Raw genomic sequence first — 23,000 nt, 5'->3', positions numbered from 1 at the left:
ATTTGTGGAAGACAGAGTCGTGAACTGGAAGCTAACTGCTCATTACAGCTGCATGAAGGACAATTATTGCACAGTGACTACTTTCTTAAAAAGGTACGGGCCACTAGCCAAGGAAGACGACAAAGATTTTGTTCTTACTCTTCCTGAAGGAAATGCTTATTCAGTTGTGTCTGTTTCCACTCAGATGGATACCACCAGTTCAGATAGACGTTATGCAAGTAAAAATCTCAGATGCAGTCTTTTGGGACATTTTATGAATAAGGGGTCCATGGTCTAATTGGGGCTTCTTGACAAGGATGAGATTGGAAAACGTCTGTGTGAAAACAGCTGCACTGCAACAAGAGCCACTCAGCCAGTCAAACTCTTGGTCCTGAGCAGATGTGTGGAGGTTTTTTTAATTAGGCATTACAAGCCAGACACAGCAAGCCAATGTTGTTAAACTGATTGGTTTCAGAGCTCCAACTGAACCTTTGACATTATAGTACAGGAGTCGTTATTCAGAGATACTGGACGGTACACATACCAGTAAGGGCACAGTGCTGTCTTCTACTTTTCCTTTGGACCAAGCTGTAATTTAAAAATGTTAGTAAAGCCATCAACAGGCCAAAGTTCAGTGTCACTATTAACCACATTAAAGAAAAGAGCCAGTAGGCCATGCCCACATTTTTCCATTACTGTACGTGTGTGCGCGCATGCACAGAGAGAATGAGAAGGCCAATGTATGGCAAGAAACAATTTTTATTATATTTCAGAATGACAAATAGTTATGGACATTACTTTTGCTGTTTCAATACACAAGCAAATGTGTATGGACAATCATTAGGTAGATGAAAAACAAATAAAATATTTTGTACACATATTTTACATAACATACTGTAGTTCCTCACTGGCTAAAGCAATATGCATTATGCAGGAAGGTATTGCTATTCATATAGTACAGCTAATTACAGTTGATATGAAAAAAGCAAAACAATAAGTTATTTAAATATCAATTACATATACAGAATGTGCAACTTCTGCTAAGCATTTCATATATGTAATTAAGAATTTATTTTTATAATTTTTGTAAAAACAAAAACAAACTGGAAGTGAGTAACTGGAACAGGTTAACCTGTGAATGGTTATCAAACTTGGCATTGGGAACTCAATTCTAAAATAAAATACCAGCATAGCCCACTGAAACCCTTTACAAAACCTGACAACAAACGTCCATTAATGGACCTGTGAATAAATTGTAGCCAATTTTGCCTATAAAACAGCTAGATTTACCCTCTAAAGTGCATTTACAGTGTCAGTATTTTCATTTTTTACAAAACACTTCTTGGGTCTTTAACTTTTTTTAATAATGACCCCCACCCTCACTTTCTCAGAGCACCACTTTGATTGAAGAGAAAAAAGGCATCAAACATCTACCTATCAAGTGCCCACTGCAAAAGAAAAAAAATACATCCTCTAATTTTAGCAATAACACTTGTTCAAATGTTTTAAATCTGAACTCCACGGACTAAGTCTTCAGTTCAGATGATGAAAGATAGGACTTTACTGTTAGCAGTAGGAGAAAAACAACACAAACATTAGCTCAATTCCATGCAGTGAGTGCGCAAATGAAAGAGCAATGAGTTTCTAGTTGTTTTCAAGTTCCGTTTTTTAGCCTAAGGTTTTTGTAACAGGCTGACCCGACACAGTGTTTCCCTGATTTACTATTTAGCTTTTCACCTGATACAATATATCTGTTCTTACCATCCATCCTCTGTGTGTTTGAAAAAAGTCAAATTAAGAATTTCAGACAGGCATTGATTATAGCTACAGTATAATGTGTTAAAAGTCCCCAAACAGCTTATTATCCAGCTATACATCAAATTCCTCAACACTGTAACCAAAGTGTCGACAGCCCAGATGTCAGCTGTGTCTTTGAAACATTTCAATTCCCCCCCCCCCCCCCCCCCCCCCCCCCCCCCCCCCCCCCCCCCCCCCCTCGTCCCACAACCCTCTACATGGAACACGTACAGTGAATGTGTTAAACAGGAATGTTAAACATGGGACAACGTCTGTGTTGTGCCTGTGGTTTTCATCTGAGTTTCACAAGTAAAGAAACCACAATCCGTCAGACATGTTTTGTGGTCCACATCCATGGTTTATGGCTGAAATGATCTCAACTATTTCTCCGAAACATTCAGAAAAGAAGAGACTTGCACCTCTTCCACAGGTTAGCCTTGGTGCTATAGTCAATACTATACAATTGTTCTATTTGATGATGAAGCTATGTTTTCAAAATGGTAAGGCAAATTAAAATGAGCTTGGATTCACTGGAAATGCTTTGTTGCTGTAAAAGCTGATTGTGATTACTAGAGTAAATCAGAGCTTTCTGTAAGACTTATATTCATATCGGTGTAGTGTGTGCATCCAAGACATGCATTGTAATAGGACATACAGTATAATATGAAATATAAAGGTGTGATGTCAGCTGTTTAAGCTTAGAAATGACAGAGCTGGCCTCAAAATAATAAAAAAAAAACATTCAAAAGGCAAACACAAAAGTTTACATATAAATCATTTTACAATGATTATGTGTTATGCTATAATACAGAAACATGATACAAAATAAGTCATCTCAAAACCCCCAGTTATTCATTGTTTGGTGTATTTAGTTCAAATGTTAAGTGAATCTTATAATCATCATTATGAACCTATTAGTGGGAATGAAACGCTAAATGTGGAGTAAATCACTTTGGCCGAGCTACTTCCATAAAAGACCCTCAGATAATGTTGCCTTGACACAAAGGATGAAAATGAAGCATTTATGAAATATGCAGGAAGTAAACCATCCTTTCTGTATTTAAAAAATCATCCATCCTACAAAACACTGTGCTATCATCCTTCAAGGCAGATCCAAGTCTTTATTTTAAGACTATGGGTGTCTTCAGAATGGACGCCATCCCACAGAGTGAGTCTGCAGTCTTTCTTTTTTAAAGGCATCGGATATCTTGTCTTGGCTGTTAGGAGAAACTCCTTAATGCCGTAAACATTTGAGAGAAGAGTAATAAAGAGAGGAAAATCAGAGAGCAGGGTGGCTCAATTTAAGTCTTTTGAGACATGCGAGACAGTAAGGACTGTAGTGCTATGGTCATTCATGTGATCGTCAAGTCCTGCGGCCAATTTGTCTTCGGCCGCCTACTGACCATGTTTAAATGAGATGGTACTGACCAGTGAGTTGATACCTGTTACTTTATACGACTCCACCTTCATGGTTAGGACTGCACCTCTCTGTGCGAGCTGACCAATCGTGCCTCACTGACCAGCCGGCGGGCGTGTCTTTCATCCCGCACCCCCGCTTCCCACGCGGCGCTCTCCGTTAACAAGGCCACGCGACTCAGCGTGTCGACTCCCGCTGTCACCAGAGATGTGGCGTACATGGGCAGGCCGATGGAGGTGAGCCAATCAGGGACTGTGCTGATGTTCCCTGAGGGCAGAGGCTTCCGGCACATCTCTGTCAAACCTCCAGAAGGAATCTGAGTGACACAATGGGGAAACAAGGCATTGTTGTCTGCTACTCTGATGATGTCACATTAGTGAATGTAAAGTGGGATTAGTGGAGAAAAAAACTGAAAAAATAAATCTGAGAACTTTGGCTTTCTTTTGCAAAATCATGTAAAGCTATGGGGTAAAATAGACTTCATTAAGTCTTAACCCTTGTCTTGTCTTCTCATCAAAAAAATGTCACTTTTGTTGATGCTTTTTATCAATGTTTTTAACTTTTTCTTACATTTTTGTCCCTTTTTCAACACTTTTGCCACTTTTTTTCAGTGTTTGTCACTTTTTTGTTATGTTTTCAACACTACGTAACACTAACTTATTAACTTTAGTTTCACAGTTATTTTTGGATTTTATGGTCAATAAACCTCATTTATAGGAAATTATACCTAATGTTGCAGTTAGAAAATAATTTCTTTTTAAATGCTATAAAATTGAATAAGTCACCCCAAAATTAATGAAAGTAGAGAGTTGTACTTGCCAAAGAGCTTTGTGTGGAATCAATCATGGCATTTTGGGTAATTACAATTGGGTAGTTTAAAATTGACATAGGAAAACGGGTCAATTTGACCCGAGGACAACATGAGGGTTAAGCACATTTTTACCTACTAAGAACAATAATACACAGACAATTCTCTTTATATACGTATATCTACACATTTGCCAACTGTTTATATTCAATATTCAAGCAAGCATAGTCATCACAGCTCCTCAATCATGGTGCCAGCCTTGGAGGGAAATTACTGCCATATTTTCCAGCCCAACAAAACGTTTATCTAGTTCTATAACTCCAAAACATTGTCTAAATTGTTTTGAAGTTCTCAGGAAAATTAGTGTTGTTGCCTTACAGCCATGCGGTGTTGTTTACGCAGCTCTTTGACTCGAAGCTGATCCATGGTGGAGGCCACATCCTTGACGGGCTGCCCCAAGTCCTCGGAGTAACGCTGCACCAGCGGCTGGGGGATGCCACACCGCCCATGCTGGAGGAGAGAAGGGAAGAGAACAGGCAATTAGACGTGGCTACATTTAAAGATGACTCTGTGCTTTCAAAGAAGAGGACAACATGTCAGACATGTTGATGTGTCAGAAAGCAGTGGATTGACAACCAATGAGAAGCTGACAGGCAACACAAAGAAGGCTGACACATTGACTTATTACGGTCATTATGAAGACAGAGACCTTTTTTTCATCCATTAATATCAAATTACTTCTTCTGGCGAGGTAATGAGCACAATGCTTAAGGGAGTCAGAGAAATATGAAGAAAAATACACTAGAAAAGACACTATAATTAAACTAAGGTCTGTTTTTGTTCTGGTTCCTACAGTACATCACAAATAATTCTTATTTTCTAAGACACTGAAAATCCAGCTGGATCATGTGTTGCTATTAACAGGGAGTTGTATCTTGTTTGGTTTGCACTAATGAAAGGGGAAAAAAATACAGATTAGGATGAGAGAAGAGGAAAAACAGAGGATTATTAACAATTTTATGAGCAGTGACTATATGAGTGATGGAAAGAGGCAGAAAGCCCTGCTGAACTTTTAGAACATGTTTTTTCATTCTCTTTCTTTGTATAGACACCTGGAGCAATGGCAGGTTTCCAGCAAGGAATTGGTTTTGGTCGACCAAACTGGACCGGAGGTCTTTTGAGGATCAAAGGGTGGGTGGATGGAGGAACTAATGTCTCCGGAAAAAGGGGCGGAGAGCAGGTCATACAAGCCTACCCTTTGCACTGCCAGGATTAGACGGTTCCAGATGCCTTTAGGCAGCCAACAATTAACTTGGGTCAAGGATGCAGTAATTTGATTTTATTCTCTTTTATCATGCCTAGGGCTGGATATGGTTTAAAATACCCTAACATCTGAGCCAATATGATATCCGAGATTCTGGTACTTTTTTAATAGCTTAGTTTTAGAAATATAATTTTTTTTTCTAACCCCTAAGTCTACTGATTTCCTGATTTATATCAGCAAATATCTTACAAAGGAGGAAATAAAGGAGGAGTTTTAGATGCTCAATGCTACGGACACATGCAAGTTGGTACTCAAAATGTAGTGATGTTTGATACATAGTAGCCAAACTATAATTTGATTTAAATATTTATTTTAAAAAAATTGCACCATTTAATTAGCAAACGGGAAGAATCGTTTTTAAAATGTTTAACCTGTATGACCTTTTGATACCAATGACTGCATTCATGTGCAGGTTCACACAGTCTCCATGTTGCTACTACAGCAGCGCCCGCCTTTCATGTCCTTGCCAACCCACTTGTGACTAATTGAAAACCAGCAGAGCTATGCTGTGGTCTAACGCACTATTTCTCACCTCATCTGTTGATGCCTCTGTGTTTGTTGTTTTCCTGCCAGCGCCGGGGGCTCCACCATGTTAAAGGGGCCCAGCCTGGGGTCTGGCGAGTGGCAGAAGGTTTTATAACCCTGTCTGCCTTCAGTAGTATCCAGGCCATAAACTTAACAGTCTGAACCGCATCATAGTGAGGCTCAGTCCACAGTCTTTCCCTCAGCTCCAGGCAGCGTATTTATTATTGTAAATACACACACACACACACACAAAATTGTGTTTTCACACAAAAGAGCATTTGCACACAAAAAGAAACACACAAACTTAATAGGTCTTTAAATTTTAAACTAAATGAGTTCCAATGCAAGCCACTGGTGTTGTTGGACTGAGGTATTTGGATCCAAGCTGCAGTCATATTATGACTGAGTTAAGTAAGGCATGTTACGATGCTAAACTAAAAGTCTGACGCCAGACAAGTATAGCCCAGAGGTGTCTTGAAGCCCCATGTTCACATTAACCATGGAAATATGCCTTCATACGATATGGTTTTTAATAGAATTCCTCACCTCATCTCAACACTTCATATGCTTCTTTTAATTATATGCACAAAAACTCATATGAGCGTGTACTGTATAAAAAGTTCACAATGATGAAATACTAATGGAACTTTTTGGAATATTGCCAGGATGGTGAGGTTAGATATGTACAAGGTTGTATCAACTGAATACAAACGGTGCATCTGTGTACTTAGCTGTCTGCAACACAACCAGAAGCCGTGCCAAATGCTTTCTGTAATCTCAATGTCTTGTCTCATGTCTAGATTAATGATACTCTGCTTACCTTGTCAGAGTAGGGCTCCTCTGTAAGATCAATGCCCTCAGCCTCCAGCCGTTGCTCCAGGAGGGTAAACAGGTCAGGACTCATCTTGGCATGTGAAGCCTTCCTTGCAACAGCCACCTTTCCCCCCAGATCTGAGAACCACGGGGGCTGCACTGCTGGCGGGGTGCCTGACTCCTCGCCCATAGATGAGGCGGATGAGGTGGCACATGGGCTTGCAGGGGTGCTTGGGGTCTTGGCAGGCAGAGCTGGGGCACCGTAGCTGGGGCTGCGGGTTATAGGGCTGCTGGGGTGAGAACGGGTGAGGGAGTGGGTAGGAGAGGGAGTGGGTGATGGCGAGGAAGGTAGAGAGAGGGGGGGGTGACGCAGCCCGTTGGCTAGTCTTTCCTTAGACTTTTTGGCAGGTACAGGAGGAGGGACTGGAGGCTTTTTGGCGTGAGTCCGTAAGACCCTCTCCCCACTTGCATTAGAATCAGTGGGACTTGGCGTAGGACTGGAGAGGAGCTCTGGAGGGTTGGGGAACTGGGTTGTGGGACAAGGGGGGTGAAGAGGCAGCTGGAAGGGGACAGGTGGTCTGTTGGACCTTCCTTTTGGGCTTACTGTTGGAGTCCCATTGTGCGCTGGGGAGCCCTCTCTACAGACCTTGGTGGGGCTACTGCCTGATTTGGGTGCTTCCTTAGTGAGTTTAAGCTCCACACCCAGATCCTTCTGCTCAAACTTCTGCTCCCAGTGCAGATCCCCCAGAGAGTGGGAGCGTTTCCAGGGTCCATTGGGCTGTGGGGACCCATCCAGGTCCTCACAGCTGCGGCTGGACGGGATGGGAGACCGTCTTTGGGCTTTGCGCAGCCCTAACAGGTTGAAGCCCTTTAGTGAGGGTTTGATGAAGAAACGTTTTGGGAACTTTGTGCGCTGGTTCTTGCTGTTCTGCTGCAAAGCCTCTGTTGAAAGGGTCATGGGCAGGGTGGGGTAGTCTGGAGACTGGAGGCCTGCTGAGGAACGAGTGGAACGGGAAGCCTTTCTGCTCTTACCTGCAAAATGAAAAGATTCATCCTCTCTGAGTAATGACTTGTAGACACTTTTAAGCCCATCCTCTTTTGTGAAACTGCTGACAGGGAGTAGGTCCCCAGCTAAAAATCAGATCCATGTTAGTAAACTGCATACAACTCAGTATTACTGTATTTGCTTTCTTTTGTCCAGACTATTTATTTATAACTACTTTAAATCTTCTAATCTAAGCATTAAATCCATCTTGTTTAAGGCTTATCTATAAACCAGTCAAAAGCAGAGAAGTGTTTATGAAGCTGGAGTGGAGTGCCACTGGGATAAGATAAGCTTTTTGACTCATGACCAAACTGGCTTATTTGTTGTTGTCATAGCAGCAGTCCCAAAATAAAGATGTCTGGATGGGATAGTTCAGAAACTTTGGAACAGAAGGCTGAAGCAACTTACCATCTATCCTCTGGCTTACAGAGCAAACTGGATGGATGAAATGGATGGGTGCCACATAATGCAGCTTGCCAAAAAAAAGTTCAATTGATGGAATGATGTAATATCTCGGTTTCCAGAACGGTTCCCAGAAATGTCAAAAAAAGTTAAGCCAATTGACCAATTATGTTAATTTGGTTATGTTAAATTAAATTTCCTAACAGTTCCAATAAAGACGAGCTATACTAAAATTACCTTTTTTAAGTTTGAGACATCAAATCAGGAGCATTTGGTAGATTCATGGATTGTATAGTCTAGTGTAATACCATCAGTGGCAAGTTACGTTCAAATTTGATCTACTATTAAATTAATTGTTTATTTTAAAATATGAAATAATATACTGGTTTAAGACACATGAAAATGGTGTTCTTAAATAAAACTTAAAGCTGCGAGTCATTCATTCATTTTCTTTTTTGCATTATGGCGATCCCTGACTAAATGTGATCATTACCCACCTTTTACTAAACGAGCACCATGTTATGTATGCATATGAAAATGAGTGAAAGTTGATAGAGGGTTAGTCATTTGATGACATGTGGAAGAATTACCACATCTAGTTATAGAAAAACCTATCAGACACATGTATAGGTAAAGGAAGATCATTTGATTTAAAAAGCATCCATTCAGTGCTCTACAGTGACTTTTCCCCCCAAAAGGAGAAAGTTTGAAAGACAAAGTCTCCGTTATGGTTTTTAAATTACCTTCTATTATTCAAATCAATTCCTTTGCCAATTCTCTAGACTTATAAATATTATATACAGTAATGACTGTCTGAGGTTGTACAGGTGCGAGAACTGTGGAGCCTTGAAACTGTAAGCAGAAATGCAGAATATTTACTAAATGTTATGCAGCTGGTTTGTGAACAGCATTTAGAGGCATGGAAGAAAAAAACAGACAGACAAAACATAAAAATCAAGCAAGCAGCACCAGAGGGGTTTTTTGTATTGTTAAAGAAGTGGCTTTTATTCCACAACTTAAATCTCTACTATGGCAGATTGCACGCTTTACTGTTAAAATCTGAATGACACATACACACCCAGGAAACCCAGCAGTTACACTGGATCCCAACAGATACAGACAGAAGAAAAGGTTTGACGGAGCAGTGATTTATGAGTTATGGAGCTGTTAAAAAGCATGTTCCATGTGAAAGAAAGAAAACATACACTCTTATGCAGGAGGATAGAGCGGTTTCAAAAATAAAGAAAAAGAAATCTCACAAATAAGACCTCAAACTTTTATAACCAGAACTCTCATACAATCTATATTATATATACTAAATATTTTCAGCCATTTTTTTAGGCACATACTGTACGATTGTTTGTGCAACATGGTCACTGTAAACACAGGTAAAGTGACAAATTGAAATTGTATGAAGACATTTTTATGGCAGCTGTGATCTGTTACCTGACTAGCAAATATTTTACTTTTTAGCCTATAAAATCACCACTGCAAAAGAAACATTTATCAACATGCTACTCTGCAGGCTCTTTTTCTATATTAAAAACACTTAACAAAAATACTCTCTGAGCCCATAATCATCCTCCCGGTATCCTTCTTTTACCAGCCTCGCATCCACAGGCGAAAGAGGTGAAAATCTGAGTCCATGACTGGGCAGAGAGTTTGTTCTCATCAGAACAGTTCTGTGCAATGGGAAGGATCTCCCCCCCTGAGCTCCCAGCATTGTGGGGTGGACTAGGCTTAGTGGTCTTGGACTTGGCTCCCTCTCAGTTACAATTGGTCTTTGGCACTGATGACACAGAATGCCTACAGGATGGAAAGAGTAGTGAAGAAAGGGGAGTGAAAGAATAGTTAAATTTTATGGAGTATGAGGTGATATGGGGTTCTTTCTTTAAGGGATCTTTCTCTAGAGCACCCATACTAGAGAGGAAAGGAGAAGTTCGGGTGAAGATATGGAAGCAAAAGGAGCTGTTTGATTGGCAGGCGCTGGTCCAGGGAGTGAGACGGGCGAGGTGTTGCAGAAGCATGGCGAGAGATGGAGCAGAAGCGGGAAACCCACTGAGGAAAAAGGCGAAGGAGTCGCTGTGGCACTACAGTGGAGCTAGACTAGACCAAGACTAGGTCTTAGCCTTGGATCTTAGTGGTCTGGACTACGCAAAGCTATCATTACCATTCTCCAGGTTCTCATTGCTCTCGTAGCACCCAGAGTCTCGCGGGGAGTCTCCCACCAGGCCCTGACCCTCGTTCAGCAGCTTCTCCTGGGAGCCCGACAGGCCGCTGCGCTCTGGATCACTGCTGCCTGGAAATACAAGGACACACAGAAAATAGCAGCATCATCAAAATAAAAGTTGAATGTTATTCCATGATTGTAAGATTATTTTTTTATTAGCTAGCGCTGATGGAAAGACAGTAGCAAGCAGCAGCTCATAGTCGACAATGTCTCGACCTCAAAGCCACAGAGGCACCCCATTTAAAAATGATCACTTCTTAAAAATATAGCACTATAATCCCCGATATTTGTCACCATATTTCACAACTCAAACTTGAAGTTGGTAACTTCATGTTTCATTCATTTTACATTCAAGGGGTTCTGCAAATAATCTTTCAAGAAAAGGGAGTAGATTTAGGTTAGAATTTCCAGTTGACACCAGGATGTTAATTCCAGGTCTTTAACCCTCATCAGAAAGCAGATATGATACATCTTCTATACAGCCAGGTGTGATTGTTTTTTCTGATTCTACTTACTGTCGTACTCCTGTAACAGCTCTACGGCAGTGAGCAGCATGGCTCTGTGCTGAGGATCTCTAATGTTCAGCTCATCTAGGTCCTCCTCTTCTAATAACTTGAAAGTGTCCAGGTCCTCGTAGCCGTTGAACAGAAAAGTGGGCATGTGCTCCTGAATGAGAGAAATGTTACATTTGAGTTTAGGTTTCTTTTGAAGTGTCAATGATGGTGTCTAAAAAAATACACTAAGGAAAAACACACTTTGGATCTAAGTCACGGGCCTAGTGACAAAAACTATTGGGGAGAAGCACAGAATACAAAAATAAAGCTGGGTTAAGGAGAGTAGGGAACACACTTGTCATCTGCTCATAAGTTCCCATGCACACTGTGTATTTTTAAATGACTGGTGAGCCAAATCTAAACTGCTATTTAGATATTTTTTAGATGGCATGTAATCACTTAAAGTCATGACTAATTCAGTTATGGCTGCCTCAACTGTCAGCACAAACTTTGTGATGTTGACAGACATGCAAAACTGAGTCGTAGCAACATTAGTGAGTTAGCCGTACCAAACAAGTACTACCGTGGAGTGTGTGGCCAGCTAGCTGTTCTAGCTGTGAAAACATGGCGTAGGACTTGGAAGGGAAACCCGCCAGTGTAATGTGGTAACAAGAAGAATCAAAGGTGGAGACGATTACATCCAAGTATTCCTCCACCACAGAAGACGGTTTTACACACTTGCACAAAAGCTAGTCACCCAAACCACTGTGTTATCTGAGTGGGTGCAGGCAAAGAAAATACTTCAAAATCTAGCTCACACCATCATTCAACACACTTCTGCTATGAATATTGCTGGGCTCCTTGTTTGTGTGACCCACACACTGTTGGATGAATACATAGACTGTGTGTCACCAGCAAGACCATCAATTACAATGGTGGAGTCCACACAGTGAGAACGTCATGTCCCTGTTGTATTCCTGCTGGATGATGCAGAACTAAACAAAGGACCACCAACTAATACAAACAAAGGCAGCCGTGTCTTCTCACTCACAGTATCTTTTGTCTTTGTGGCCTGTCAAAAACCTAAAACAGGTTCCAAAGCCTAAGATTATTTGACAGAGGACCAATTTGTCCCAAACATTACAGGGGTGTGGAGATTTACAAGTTATGGTTATAAACAGGCACTGTTGATTTGTAGTCCAAATGTTGGATTGCCAATTTAACCAAATGCTGTTAGCAATTCCAAAAAAACAACAATATTCTCCTTCTCATAATGGTCTTTGAAGCTCAATAGGTTTCTGTGAACTGGGAAAAAACAGAAACCCGACAAAAGAAAATATCAGTGCAAAAATTAAGTGAGGCACTCTTAAGCAGTGAAAACAATAAAGTCCCCCTCTACAAACAAAGAAAATTTTGCTATTGTCAAACAAACAAATTGGCAATTGGGCCAACCAAAAATGACTCCTTGTTTTCTTTGTTGGCACCTATGGCGATAGGCAGTAACACCAAGTGTGTTTTTAGATCTCACTTTACAGAGATCAAACAGTGTCGCCTGTGTGACGCCATTCAGTTTGCAAAGACCGGAAAAAAACTTACATTGCTTCACACAAAAGTGAGTTGATGAGCGAGTCTGTTGCGATAGCTACGCCTATCCTCTCTCACGATTGTCAATGCTTTAATTAAGCTTCACTGTATTTGCTGTAATGTTTATAATTGGTCTTGTTCATTAAATAAGCAAAAGCATTTAGTTTTATCTTGAAAGATGTCTGACCAGTGTGTCAACCATGGAAAAGATCACTAATGTCGACACAATTTAAACAATTGAATGCAAATAGTGCTTGAAAAGATAATTTTGTCTTGGATAAGAAAACTGTGGGACCGGAATTCATTTTTACTTTTGCATCAGCACAAATCAAGGACAAGCAAATACCGAGTACTATACATTGGCTGCAAACTGGAAACTCTGAAATGTGTTTAAACTGTGTTTAGTCTAACTCTCCCACTCCAGGAATGTGGTGGTGACTAAGGGGACATGAGTGCTCTGGTGCACTTTTAACACCCAGGCTCACAGCTTTGGAAGCCTGTGCTGAAACATCAATAATGCACTCTGTCTCTTTAATCTGTGACTTGGCCATTAGACTGGCCAAAGATAAAACAACCCACAAAGTCTGCTTTCTCTATTTGTGGAAGTGATGCCTGCTGGCTGCCTGAGTGGGAAGAGAAGATACCAAGCTCACAGCTATGATAAAAGATGAGAGTTGGTTGTTGGGGCGTGGTTGTGAGAATGTGGGTGTTAATGTTTATGCATCAGTGTCAGATCAAACATCCTACGATGTGCAGCCTGTAATTGCCTACACTATATTTATATCTGCTTGTCTGCCAATGGCTAAAACCATCCATCCATCTTCATCCGCTTATCCGGTATTGGGTCGCGGGGGCAAAAGCTCCAGCAGGGGACCCCAACCTTCCCTTGGCTAAAACAATATTTTCATTTACTTCTTAAGATTTGTTTCCTCCTGTTTAGGTTCCAGACAATTCATTGATTTCTGAAAATTTGCAATGAACAAAATCAGTGCAGGTTATTAAACGTTACTGCCACTGAAAACGTAACTCGCAAAGTGTGACGCGTAACCTAAAAATCCAACACATTTGGTATAAAATGCATGGCAATATACTGCACCTTAAGGTTGATGCGCTCCAGCAGCTCCTCCACTGATGTGGGTTTGGGTGGTCGGCCCTTCCTCCTCCTCCTCACAGGCCTCTTGGGCTTCTCCTCTTCTTCACTCAGCACGTCCACATAGATGAACTTGAAGGTGCCCACTTTGTTGTTCAGCAGGCCCATCCACGTACCCATGGGTGGCTTACTGATAATGTCAATCACATCACCACGCTGAAAAATCACAATGACAAGAATTCATAAACAGTGACCCAACATTTACCTTCACATTTTGACCATGTGCGTTGTTCAAAAACATTGGGACTAGCTTGGAAAAACTGAACTGTTAAAGTAAAAGAGTGTTAAAGAGGGACATGCTCAGCTCCCCAACTAAGCATTCAGGTCTGTACAAAATCAATTCCGTGTACCAACGGGTGGTTTACCTTCAGTTTGAGGGAGTCTGAGTCATAGGGGCTGGGGGTGAAGTCTGTATGGACTCGGGCGCGGCCACAGAACGGCCCTCTATAAGGCGGCTCTTCGTCATCACCATCCTCTGACTTCACACTTTCTCTGTTGCTGGCTGACGAGTCAGTGGTGCTCACTGTCTGACCACCTGGACACAAACACACATACATGGAGATTTATATAAGCTATAACATGACTGATCACTGAATAATAAGATGCATGTATCAAGTAGCTATTTCAGTATTATTTTTTCTACATTTTTGTGTGTGCACTGCAGTGAGCGGGAAACTAATATTCCAGATCCTGTGAGACGCTGGGCATTTTCCGCACATTTCTTTCTGAATCTGAGGGAAGGAAATCGTGTTGACGTGTGGGAACCGGAGAGAAAAGACTTCCTACCTAATCATTACTGTATGTCTGCCTGCGTGTTTGTGTGCATGTTCTATGACTTTGAATTAAGTCAGCCAAGTCTTCAATTCACCCTGAGCATGGAAAATTGAGAGTATTTATTCACAAAGATGTGACGAAAAAAAACAGGTTGAAGTAATCAGAAGCTGTAATTAGATAAGAGGAAAACTCTATGAGAACACAACACATGAGGCAGCTGGTGGCACTGGGTGTGAGAGAGAATTGCTCTTCATAGCCAACACTTCTCAAAAATCATAATTGGTATACATGTAATATGAGAAGGTTAAGTAATCTGTGTGCATTTGAAATAAACAATTGTTATGAGCACCACCTAGGGTTAAACATTGTTCAAAACAGGCTTTCAATTTGAGCTGTACACCAAATTACATCTTTACTTGCACACAATTTTTACGTGACAAATAGGATGTACTGACAGAATAGAACGACATGACTGTACCAGTCTTAAAAAGAGACAATACAATAATGGCACTTGTCTTACTCATTGAACTCTGTCCGCTGAGTGAACTACGCAGACTTTCCACCGAGCCTCCGGCCTTCAGCTTTGGCTTCTCCAGAGAGTCTGTGTCAGGCTGAGGGGACTGGGGGGAGCCAGGGGCTCCATCCGGACTGGACTAAAAGACAGAAAGAGAGGGGGAGATGCAGATGGATAATGAAATGACATTTGGGGGGGGAATACAAAGGAAATGCGCAGTTGAGAGATGAACAAATGTGAGATACGGGAAAGTGTGGTTAAGAGGTTGAAATATGGGGGAGATGAAGATCAAAAAAAAGATCTTGCATGTTTGTCTAGTGATTAAGCTACAACATTCAGCAACATCCTACATCACCATGTACAGTTGTGTGTTTTGTTTATTTCAGTTATCCACTAGGTGGCATTGTGGTCTACAAAATGGCCATGGTTGAAACATTGTCACATGGCAATTAGTTTTTTTCCACAACCAATGGCTCCATTACTCATGCCAGGATATATAGGTCACAGTGTTGAGACCACCCTGATGGACAGTGATGAACTGTGCATTAATAACACATTCTACAAGACAACATCAAACTCTGGATGCCCAGAAAAATTAGGCCACTGCAGATGAGACTGCCATAATGCACTCTCACACTTCAAGTCTCCCTTTCCTTAAAGCTCGCCTCTGGGAGACTTGCATCACTCCATGAGCTCAGCATGAAGCACACACTCCACCCTACACACTGGGCCCAGGGAGAGCAGAGAGAAATCCAAATGTGTGTGTGTTTTAGTGCTCTGTGTTTATTCTGTAACTAACACAAACACTCCCACCCACTCACAGCCTGTGGACAGACTACGTGGCTTACACTGCAAAACATCCTCTAAATGTTTGCAGAACACCGGGAGCTTTTATTTCTTTACAGCTGCGCTTGGCTTACTGTTTTAAGGATTAAAGGCATAACGTGCGGATTTGTGGGTCTGTTTGTTTTAGCTGCTCCATTTATAAAAAAAAAAAAAAAAAAAAAAAAAAGGTATGGTTGGACTAGGCTTACATACCTCATAAAAAACAAGGCAAACCTACATTTTTAACCTGATCTAAACTTCATACAAATAAAGCATTCTGAAATTAAATCCATGTGTGTATTTGTGTGTCCAAGTGTGTTTATGTCTTACCTGCTCAGACAAGGAGCTACTGTACTTCTTCGACATGCGTTTCCTCATCGTCTCCTTGACCGACTTGACCTTCTTGCCCAGTGAGATCCGAGACGTGGTGGGGGATTTGACCACTTCTCTGTATATTGCCTCCTGTTCTTTATTCTTTATTTTTATTAGGACAAGGAGAATGGAAAAAAAAACGGACAGAGAGGAAGGAGATGACAGAAAGAAAGAGAGAGAATGATGGAGGATGAATCAGGGGAAATGCAACAGAAAGAAGAAAAAAGGGCAGGGAGATCATAAAAACAAAAAGAGAAAACGAGAGAGAAAAGGTGATTTAGTGTGACAGGACAGTTCAGGTAGTCCTCTTTACAGCCTCTTTTAATTTTACAAGCTGCCAGCACTTACATTGGCCTCGCAGCCCGCGTTGACCACATGGAGTGAACGGTTAGACAGGTCAAAGCCTCCGAAGCTGCATGTTCTCTGCAGGGGAGCCAAAACACAATGAAATGAGTCACATTCAGAAGGACATGTTAGAGGAACTCCCCATCCACACCCACTGAGGGGTTAACTCACAATGAATCATGCTTAACACAACACAGGCAACACTTTGATTAATGTACATGGGTATATGGTTTGTATATATGCGGGGGCATGATGTCATATGGGACCTGTGGACAGCCAACAGACATGATGTAACACAAACTGCTATATGAGCTCCTCTTTAAAATTGTAAGTTGGTTTACGGTCCAAGGCAAATGAAGGGTTATATTGACAGTGGAGAGCTCCAACATGTTGCTCATATGCTTTAACGATTGAATCCCTGAAGAAAATACTGGATACAATTAAACTTGTCTTGATGTGGCCAAGCTAAAATAAAAGCTGTACTTTTACAAGTGAACGTATATTCCTTGCATTTCCGCCTGAAGCAAAACGTTGTGTGGGTAATTATGAAAAATGCAAAACGGGGCTTAGTATGCAAACATGCACAACATACAGGTTGCTTAGAAACATTTTTAGGGAGAGTAAATTGTTTCTGCTGAGATGTGATATGAAAATATTTTTTTCTTGACTTTGTGGGTCAACAGCAAGATAAGGGGTAGACACAAAAGGGGAAGTGTGATATGAAAGGAAAACAGAGATCCAGGATCTTCTCACTGAACTGGCTTTGACTTTAAAATTCTCCATAAGCTCTGCAGTAGGTCACACACAAACATGTAGACACAGGCATCCACATACACATTTGCCAAAAAACACTCTAGGTTCAAGTGGGGCACTTAATGGCATTTCTCCTTCGCTTCAAAAGCCATTACTTCTAAACTACTCGGCTAAACTCCCACAAACCCTGGACGAGGATCCGTCATGTGAGGAAATAGTTTTTTTATTAGATGTCCACAGCTGCAATCCACATCACAACTTCCCAGGAAAAGAACAGTTTGGAGAACAAACATGACTGAAGCGACGTCAAAAACAAAGAACTCTGAATGTGATGGTTATGTTCGATGAAATGGACATGCACCCAGAAAAAAAAAAGTCTCTCAAAGACAATTATAGAAAAGAAAAATGAAATCATATCTGCAACCATAGAGGCACGGGCCAAAAAAGAACACGCAATGCAACAGAAAAAAGTGGATCTTTTTGGAGCGTTTTAAGATGAGAACGACCTCCGGTGATTTCACTTGAACACGATAGGATTCAGGTAACCTCAAAGCTGCAGGATAGCTCCACTATATCACCACCTTGAGTATGTGTCACTACTTCTTTTGATAAACACAGGCTATTTCATACATGTGGGGAACAAGTGTGTTACTAGCAAAGCAACCAGACCTTTTTCATGCTATAACATGACATGTTTTCAAGTTATAAACTTACATTTTCAAATTCACTGTAGTATGAATCAGAATTAGCATACGTAGTTTAGCTGTGTTTCTGTTGTTTTCACTTTTTTGAATACTCAGCCTAAAAATTATTTTTAAACTTGATAATCATAAAGACCATTCAGTCACTTAAGTTCATTTAATAAGGCTATTCATTGAAAATGTCTCTGAAGCTACATGCTGTGCAGTTCTAAGGATCAACAGCTTCAAGCTTGTACAACATCGCTTTGGCCCACAGGGATCAGAGTGACTGTTTCACTGCTCTTCAGGGATCTGACATTTATAAAAAGGCACATAAAACCACTGCTGTAACTTAACCTCCCTAGTGGGCCACTGCACATTCCATAACAATTTCATATTCAGCTAATATGAAAAAGGTTTAAAGCCAAAGGCATTCACTTAAAGATGACCTTCCTCCCAGAGGAGTTACGTCTGCGATAGTTACACTAGCCCCTGGCTTCTTTCTATACAGGAGCACAGCAGCATGCATTGAGAAGTCATTTGACATGGCACGCGTGTGTTGTGTGTGTTTGCTGTATCTTCCCCTATAACTGAGCTATTCTGCAACTTTGAAGCACGAGTCCTGCTCACACGAGGCGGTCGACTTCAACCTCATGGTCTGAACTCACAGACTTCTGCTGGATGCGCAAGAGCACACGCTTGGTGCAGCGGTCCACACTGGCCGCCCACTTCCTGTCTGCTTCGCGGTCCTCCTCCAATAGGCAGCGGCGCTCAGCGCGGCTGAGGGTAACAGGGCGCACCAGCTGAGCCCAGTTGAGGTGACCGTACAGGCTCCGTTCTACCACATAGGTGATGTTCAGCTCACTGACTGCCGTACGACCACGCAGCCTGCGAGAGGGGAACACCCAGCCCCCTCCCCCACTTCCAAAACCTTTTGATTTGGCTACATCACAGCGGGCAGGGGAGGAAGGGGTGAGAGACAGAGGGGAGATAGGGGTCTTGGCACTGCGTGAGCGTTGGTAGAGTAAGTGTTTGGTGGAGTAAGCATAGTTGGGATCAGGTTTCCGGTGCGTCCAGCTGCCATGGTGCCGGTTGGCAGCTTGGTGTTTGGGGCTGCCTTGTGGGCCGTCATCCAGGGAGATCAGGCGGCGGGACTGGGCATGGGGTTTGGGGCGGGGTTTGGTGAGGCCATAGTAGGCGTAGAGAGCCTCATTGTTACTTACCCCATGGGAGATGGAGTTCAGGGCCTTCCGCATCTCGCCGTCGGTGGTAGAGCGTGACAGCTTTCCTTCGTCGTCCAATCCACATCCATCCAGTTCTGAGAAGGAAGAGCCACTACCTCCAACGCCGGAGTTGGAGCCTCCCAGGCCCCCAGAGCCAACTGGGATTCTCCTGGGGGGGCGGATGAGTCCGTGGGTACTGGAAGACTTACTAAAGGTTTTTACTAGCTTGTGTCCGGACCAGGTGTCTAGGCTGCTGGAGGAAGGGGAGTTGGTCAGACTGTCTGTGTCTCCATCCAGAGAGAGTTCATCCTGGGTGAGGGAGGGCAAGGAGAGCTCCTGGGGTAAAGGGGGCCTCTTTAGGACCCCTGTATACAGAGCTGCTTTGTCCTCACAGGTGGGTGACGCCCCTAGATTCAGAAAATCTAAAGAAAAAAGGAGAGGACAGAAACCTTAGATAGTTTGTTACTCAGGAGGATTTAGACATCCGATTCTGAGTAGTCCTATGACCCATCAGTGGGTTTCCAAACCACAGCGAGCCAGCAGAAATGTAAAAACACATTCTTATAGTCTATTAGGCAAAACCCATGATGATGAGAATGTAATACTCTGGCATACAAAAAAATGAACCCTACTTTTAACACAAGTCACTAATTTCCAATACCGCTCAGTTGGAAATTTTACTGCGACTGACGTTCTACTTTAGTGAGGACAAACAGCTCAATTTATTGCTCAAAACTGTTATTTAACATCCATTTGTTTTTGTTTTTAAAGTAAACAAGCAGACTATACATGTATACACAGAAAAAGAATTATGCCTCAAACAGAGGCCAGAAATTACAATACGTTTAAACTTTTATAAGTAAGATAATCAGTGGTTACAAACCTTCAGAGCCATGTTTCTTGCCCTCCTCCACCTTTATAAGTTTTTTCCTGACCCGGCGTGTAGAGTTTACCAGCTTGTGAAGCCGTTTGAACTTCACAGAGTCCTCCGATTGCTCATCGTCTGACTGTTCACGAGACTGCTGGGACAGTGAGATAAGAGGGAGGGATGATATGATAAAAAGGGATGGACAGTCAAACGTTTGTCAATTAAAGAAACCTTTAAAAGAGACAAATGGGTAAAAGCAGGAGGTTCTTTGACAGCATAACATTTCATTAATGCAAGTGTCACAGAAATGTTTCATCTTTAATTCTTTTGACATAAAAAGTAGTCGGACAATGAAACACAAACTTTGTTGCTGTTATAATGTGACAAATGGGAACATTGTTTAGGGCGACGTCAAAGTTAGTGAGGTGAGAAATGGAGGATTGTAGGGATGGCATTGTGTGAAATTCATATTCATAGTAAACATTGAAGCAATGACCCAGATGAAACTAATGGTTCAACTGAATGACACAATGAATCAGTATAACAATAAATGGTATGTTTGGCGTTATTATGTTGCCTCTACATTGATGAAAACTGCATTTAAACTCTCTGCACTGTGTAGTGGAGTGGAAAAGAGACCCAATAATTAAGTCACAAACATTTGTAAGTTTGTTGTAAGTTTCATCACTTACAACAAACACCCTACTCCCAGCCGGAGCACACACAAACTCCCAAGCTGTATGTGTATGCTATCTGTGAGCATAGTCTCCATGTGATGGTGGGGATGACAACGGTGATTTGTCAAGCTTTGGCCTGAAGATCGTCTAGCAGGAACTACCGTCATTATCATTGAGCTTAAACAACTTAAATTTGTTTCTATTTGGCACTTGGTTTCCACAGCAACACCACTTCTCTTGTCAAATGCTGCCAGTTCCACGGTTGAGGTTGACTGCATCGCTTGCAAAGGGACACACATGCATGTAACCCATTCTAGACAGAACAGGGCTGCAGGGCTCAGCTCTGTGTCTTATACAAAGCAGCTCTGAAGCTAACAAGGAAGAAACCACTTTCTTGCTGTTGTTGACCACATCCCTGGCTAAGAGGCTGCTGAAATTCAGTAGGGATGATGTTAATAAGTGCGGTGTCCACAAATCCTCGATGGCGCCAAATCACGTTAGCAACATCATGGTGTTTTGATTCCTGCAGGCGTAGGAGTGTTAAAAAATCTTACCAATTGTTGCCAAGTTGGAAAAGCAAAAGACACATTAGTGGCATCTTGCACGCCCACTCTGTCAAACTTACCTCCCTTCGCCTCCACTTCACCACTTTTAGAGGTGAATGTTAGACTCAAGGTCTTCAGTCATCCAGTATCTGTTCAGCAGACCATAACCAGGGTAGAGCCATTCATTTGGCCTCTGACAAAACTGCAGAAATAGGCTCTGAAAACCCATAAATCCAGTGCCCCTCAGCCCAGATCTCCCTGACAATCCCTCAAGTGAACCACACAATTCTGGCTGCAGTTGGTGACTCCTTCAACTTTCCATTTTCTCTGGATGATTGCAGAGTGTATTAGCTTCAGATAATGTAACGTAATAACAAGCCTGTGTCAGAGAGGACTGACAAAAGAAGTCAAAAGGCTGTGAGAACACCAAAGGTTGGATTGGAATCCGCGCCTGTATCTTGATTCCACTTAATAACTGTTATTGAGAAGTGTCTCATAAGAAGTCATATGTGGGGATAACTATGTGCAGATAAATATGTGCAGGACGACTGCCTTAGGAATTTCATAGTTAACCCACATGATTTGTTCTTCTTCTTTATGTGAAAGATGGAGAAAAGGACTACGATATGGTAAAGAGGCAACAGTGATATACAAGCCTTAACCCAGTTCTGAACACTGTCCATTCAAATGAGCACATGTACAGGGTAACAGAGAGAGAGAGAGAGAGAGAGAGAGAGAGAGAGAGAGAGAGAGAGAGAGAGAGAGAGAGAGAGAGAGAGAGAGAGAGAGAGAGAGAGAGAGAGAGAGAGAGAGAGAGAGAGAGAGAGAGAGAGAGAAACATACAAGGCCATGAATCAGGCAGGGTTGAAAGGCCGGCATCGTAAACAACATCAAAGCAACAATACCACTGCCACAAGTGCCATTTCACTTAACAAATTACTTTGAAACTTGTTCCCATAAGTTTGGAGATGCAGTTCAAAAACCAACATCCTCATGGTGCGCATACAAACATTTTCTGTCCCCTCGCACCACAAAAACAAAACAATCTAATTCAAACAGTTAGGAGAACCAATATGCCTTAAAACTTACCACCTCATTTAAAACAGCAGTGCACCACTTTCCGTGTTAACATCCAACAGGCTAGCAAGAGTGTGTCCCGCAAATCCATAGAGCACCAACCACATTGTCATGCATGCATGATCCAAAATAATATCTGTGCCCGTGTGCACATGCTGGCAGATACAGATTCAACCTGATTGTGAATTCAGCTCTGAGGAATGAGGGACTGTTTGGAAGTGCTGTGCTGAACAGCTAGCAGAGAAAAGGCGTGTTGTGCATGGAGAACAATCCCAGCATTTGAGCCCCTCTGACCCTGCCTTGGCCCCCACATCGCTAATGGCCAGCCATGGAATGTGGGCTCCGATCGCCAGAGGAAGACAGCATCAAAGAAAGGCACAGAGCAGCCAAAGATTGTAGATTGCAAACATGTCAGCTGCATACATGAACTGGATATTAACATGTCTCTATAGAGGCACACGCAGATGCAGAAAACTGTTACCTATTTGAATTTGGGAATGATTTAATTCCATTCATTTGGGGGGAGAGGGGGCAGTATTTGACACCAATAGAGGCCCCAGCAGAGTAGTAATATTTCCTAAAGTGACCAAATTTGGAACTTGGGCCAAGAGGGGACACAGAACTCCCCTCTTTTCAGGGCCTGGGTGTAAGTGCAAAGTCTTTATCTTCCCTATGTCTCTGTCCCTTGTTTCCTCTTGTTTGTCTCCAGAGCTGAGTTGTGTGTTCATCTCAACAATACTCCTTCAGTAACACTTCCATCCTCTCCCCTGTCTGTAACC

At 42.1% G+C, this 23,000-nt stretch overlaps 1 protein-coding gene and 1 long non-coding RNA gene across 12 annotated transcripts in view; both read right to left on the bottom strand.

The window, feature by feature from the left end:
- Positions 1-1,963: 1,963 nt before the first annotated feature.
- sash1a (SAM and SH3 domain containing 1a) overlaps positions 1,964-23,000 on the bottom strand; it is a 249,324-nt gene continuing 228,287 nt past the window's right edge. For 6 of the 11 annotated variants that reach the window (XM_032542209.1, XM_032542201.1, XM_032542203.1 and 3 more), the window contains 12 exons: positions 19,938-20,076; positions 19,055-19,476; positions 16,402-16,476; positions 16,012-16,155; positions 14,863-14,995; positions 13,934-14,103; positions 13,515-13,724; positions 10,856-11,006; positions 10,281-10,409; positions 6,671-7,695; positions 4,380-4,511; positions 1,964-3,509 (listed from right to left, as the gene is read on the bottom strand). In XM_032542209.1, the coding sequence (XP_032398100.1) occupies positions 3,249-3,509; positions 4,380-4,511; positions 6,671-7,695; positions 10,281-10,409; positions 10,856-11,006; positions 13,515-13,724; positions 13,934-14,103; positions 14,863-14,995; positions 16,012-16,155; positions 16,402-16,476; positions 19,055-19,476; positions 19,938-20,076 (2,991 nt within the window). In that variant the 3' untranslated portion in view covers positions 1,964-3,248. Of the gene's footprint in view, positions 3,510-4,379; positions 4,512-6,670; positions 7,696-10,280; positions 10,410-10,855; positions 11,007-13,514; positions 13,725-13,933; positions 14,104-14,862; positions 14,996-16,011; positions 16,156-16,401; positions 16,477-18,499; positions 19,477-19,937; positions 20,077-23,000 lie in introns of all 11 variants that reach the window. The other 5 variants (XM_032542202.1, XM_032542204.1, XM_032542206.1 and 2 more) reach the window with 2 other exon arrangements.
- LOC116705800 (uncharacterized) lies at positions 17,357-18,493 on the bottom strand. Its single transcript, XR_004336046.1, has 2 exons — positions 18,341-18,493; positions 17,357-18,188 (listed from the first exon to the last, which is right to left on the bottom strand). It is a non-coding gene; the product is annotated as an uncharacterized LOC116705800 (long non-coding RNA).

This window comes from Etheostoma spectabile, chromosome 18 (assembly GCF_008692095.1).
Source record: "Etheostoma spectabile isolate EspeVRDwgs_2016 chromosome 18, UIUC_Espe_1.0, whole genome shotgun sequence".
Classification (NCBI taxonomy): domain Eukaryota; kingdom Metazoa; phylum Chordata; class Actinopteri; order Perciformes; family Percidae; genus Etheostoma; species Etheostoma spectabile.
Note: the sequence above shows the minus strand (reverse complement) of the source record. Positions and strands in the feature narration are given on the sequence as shown.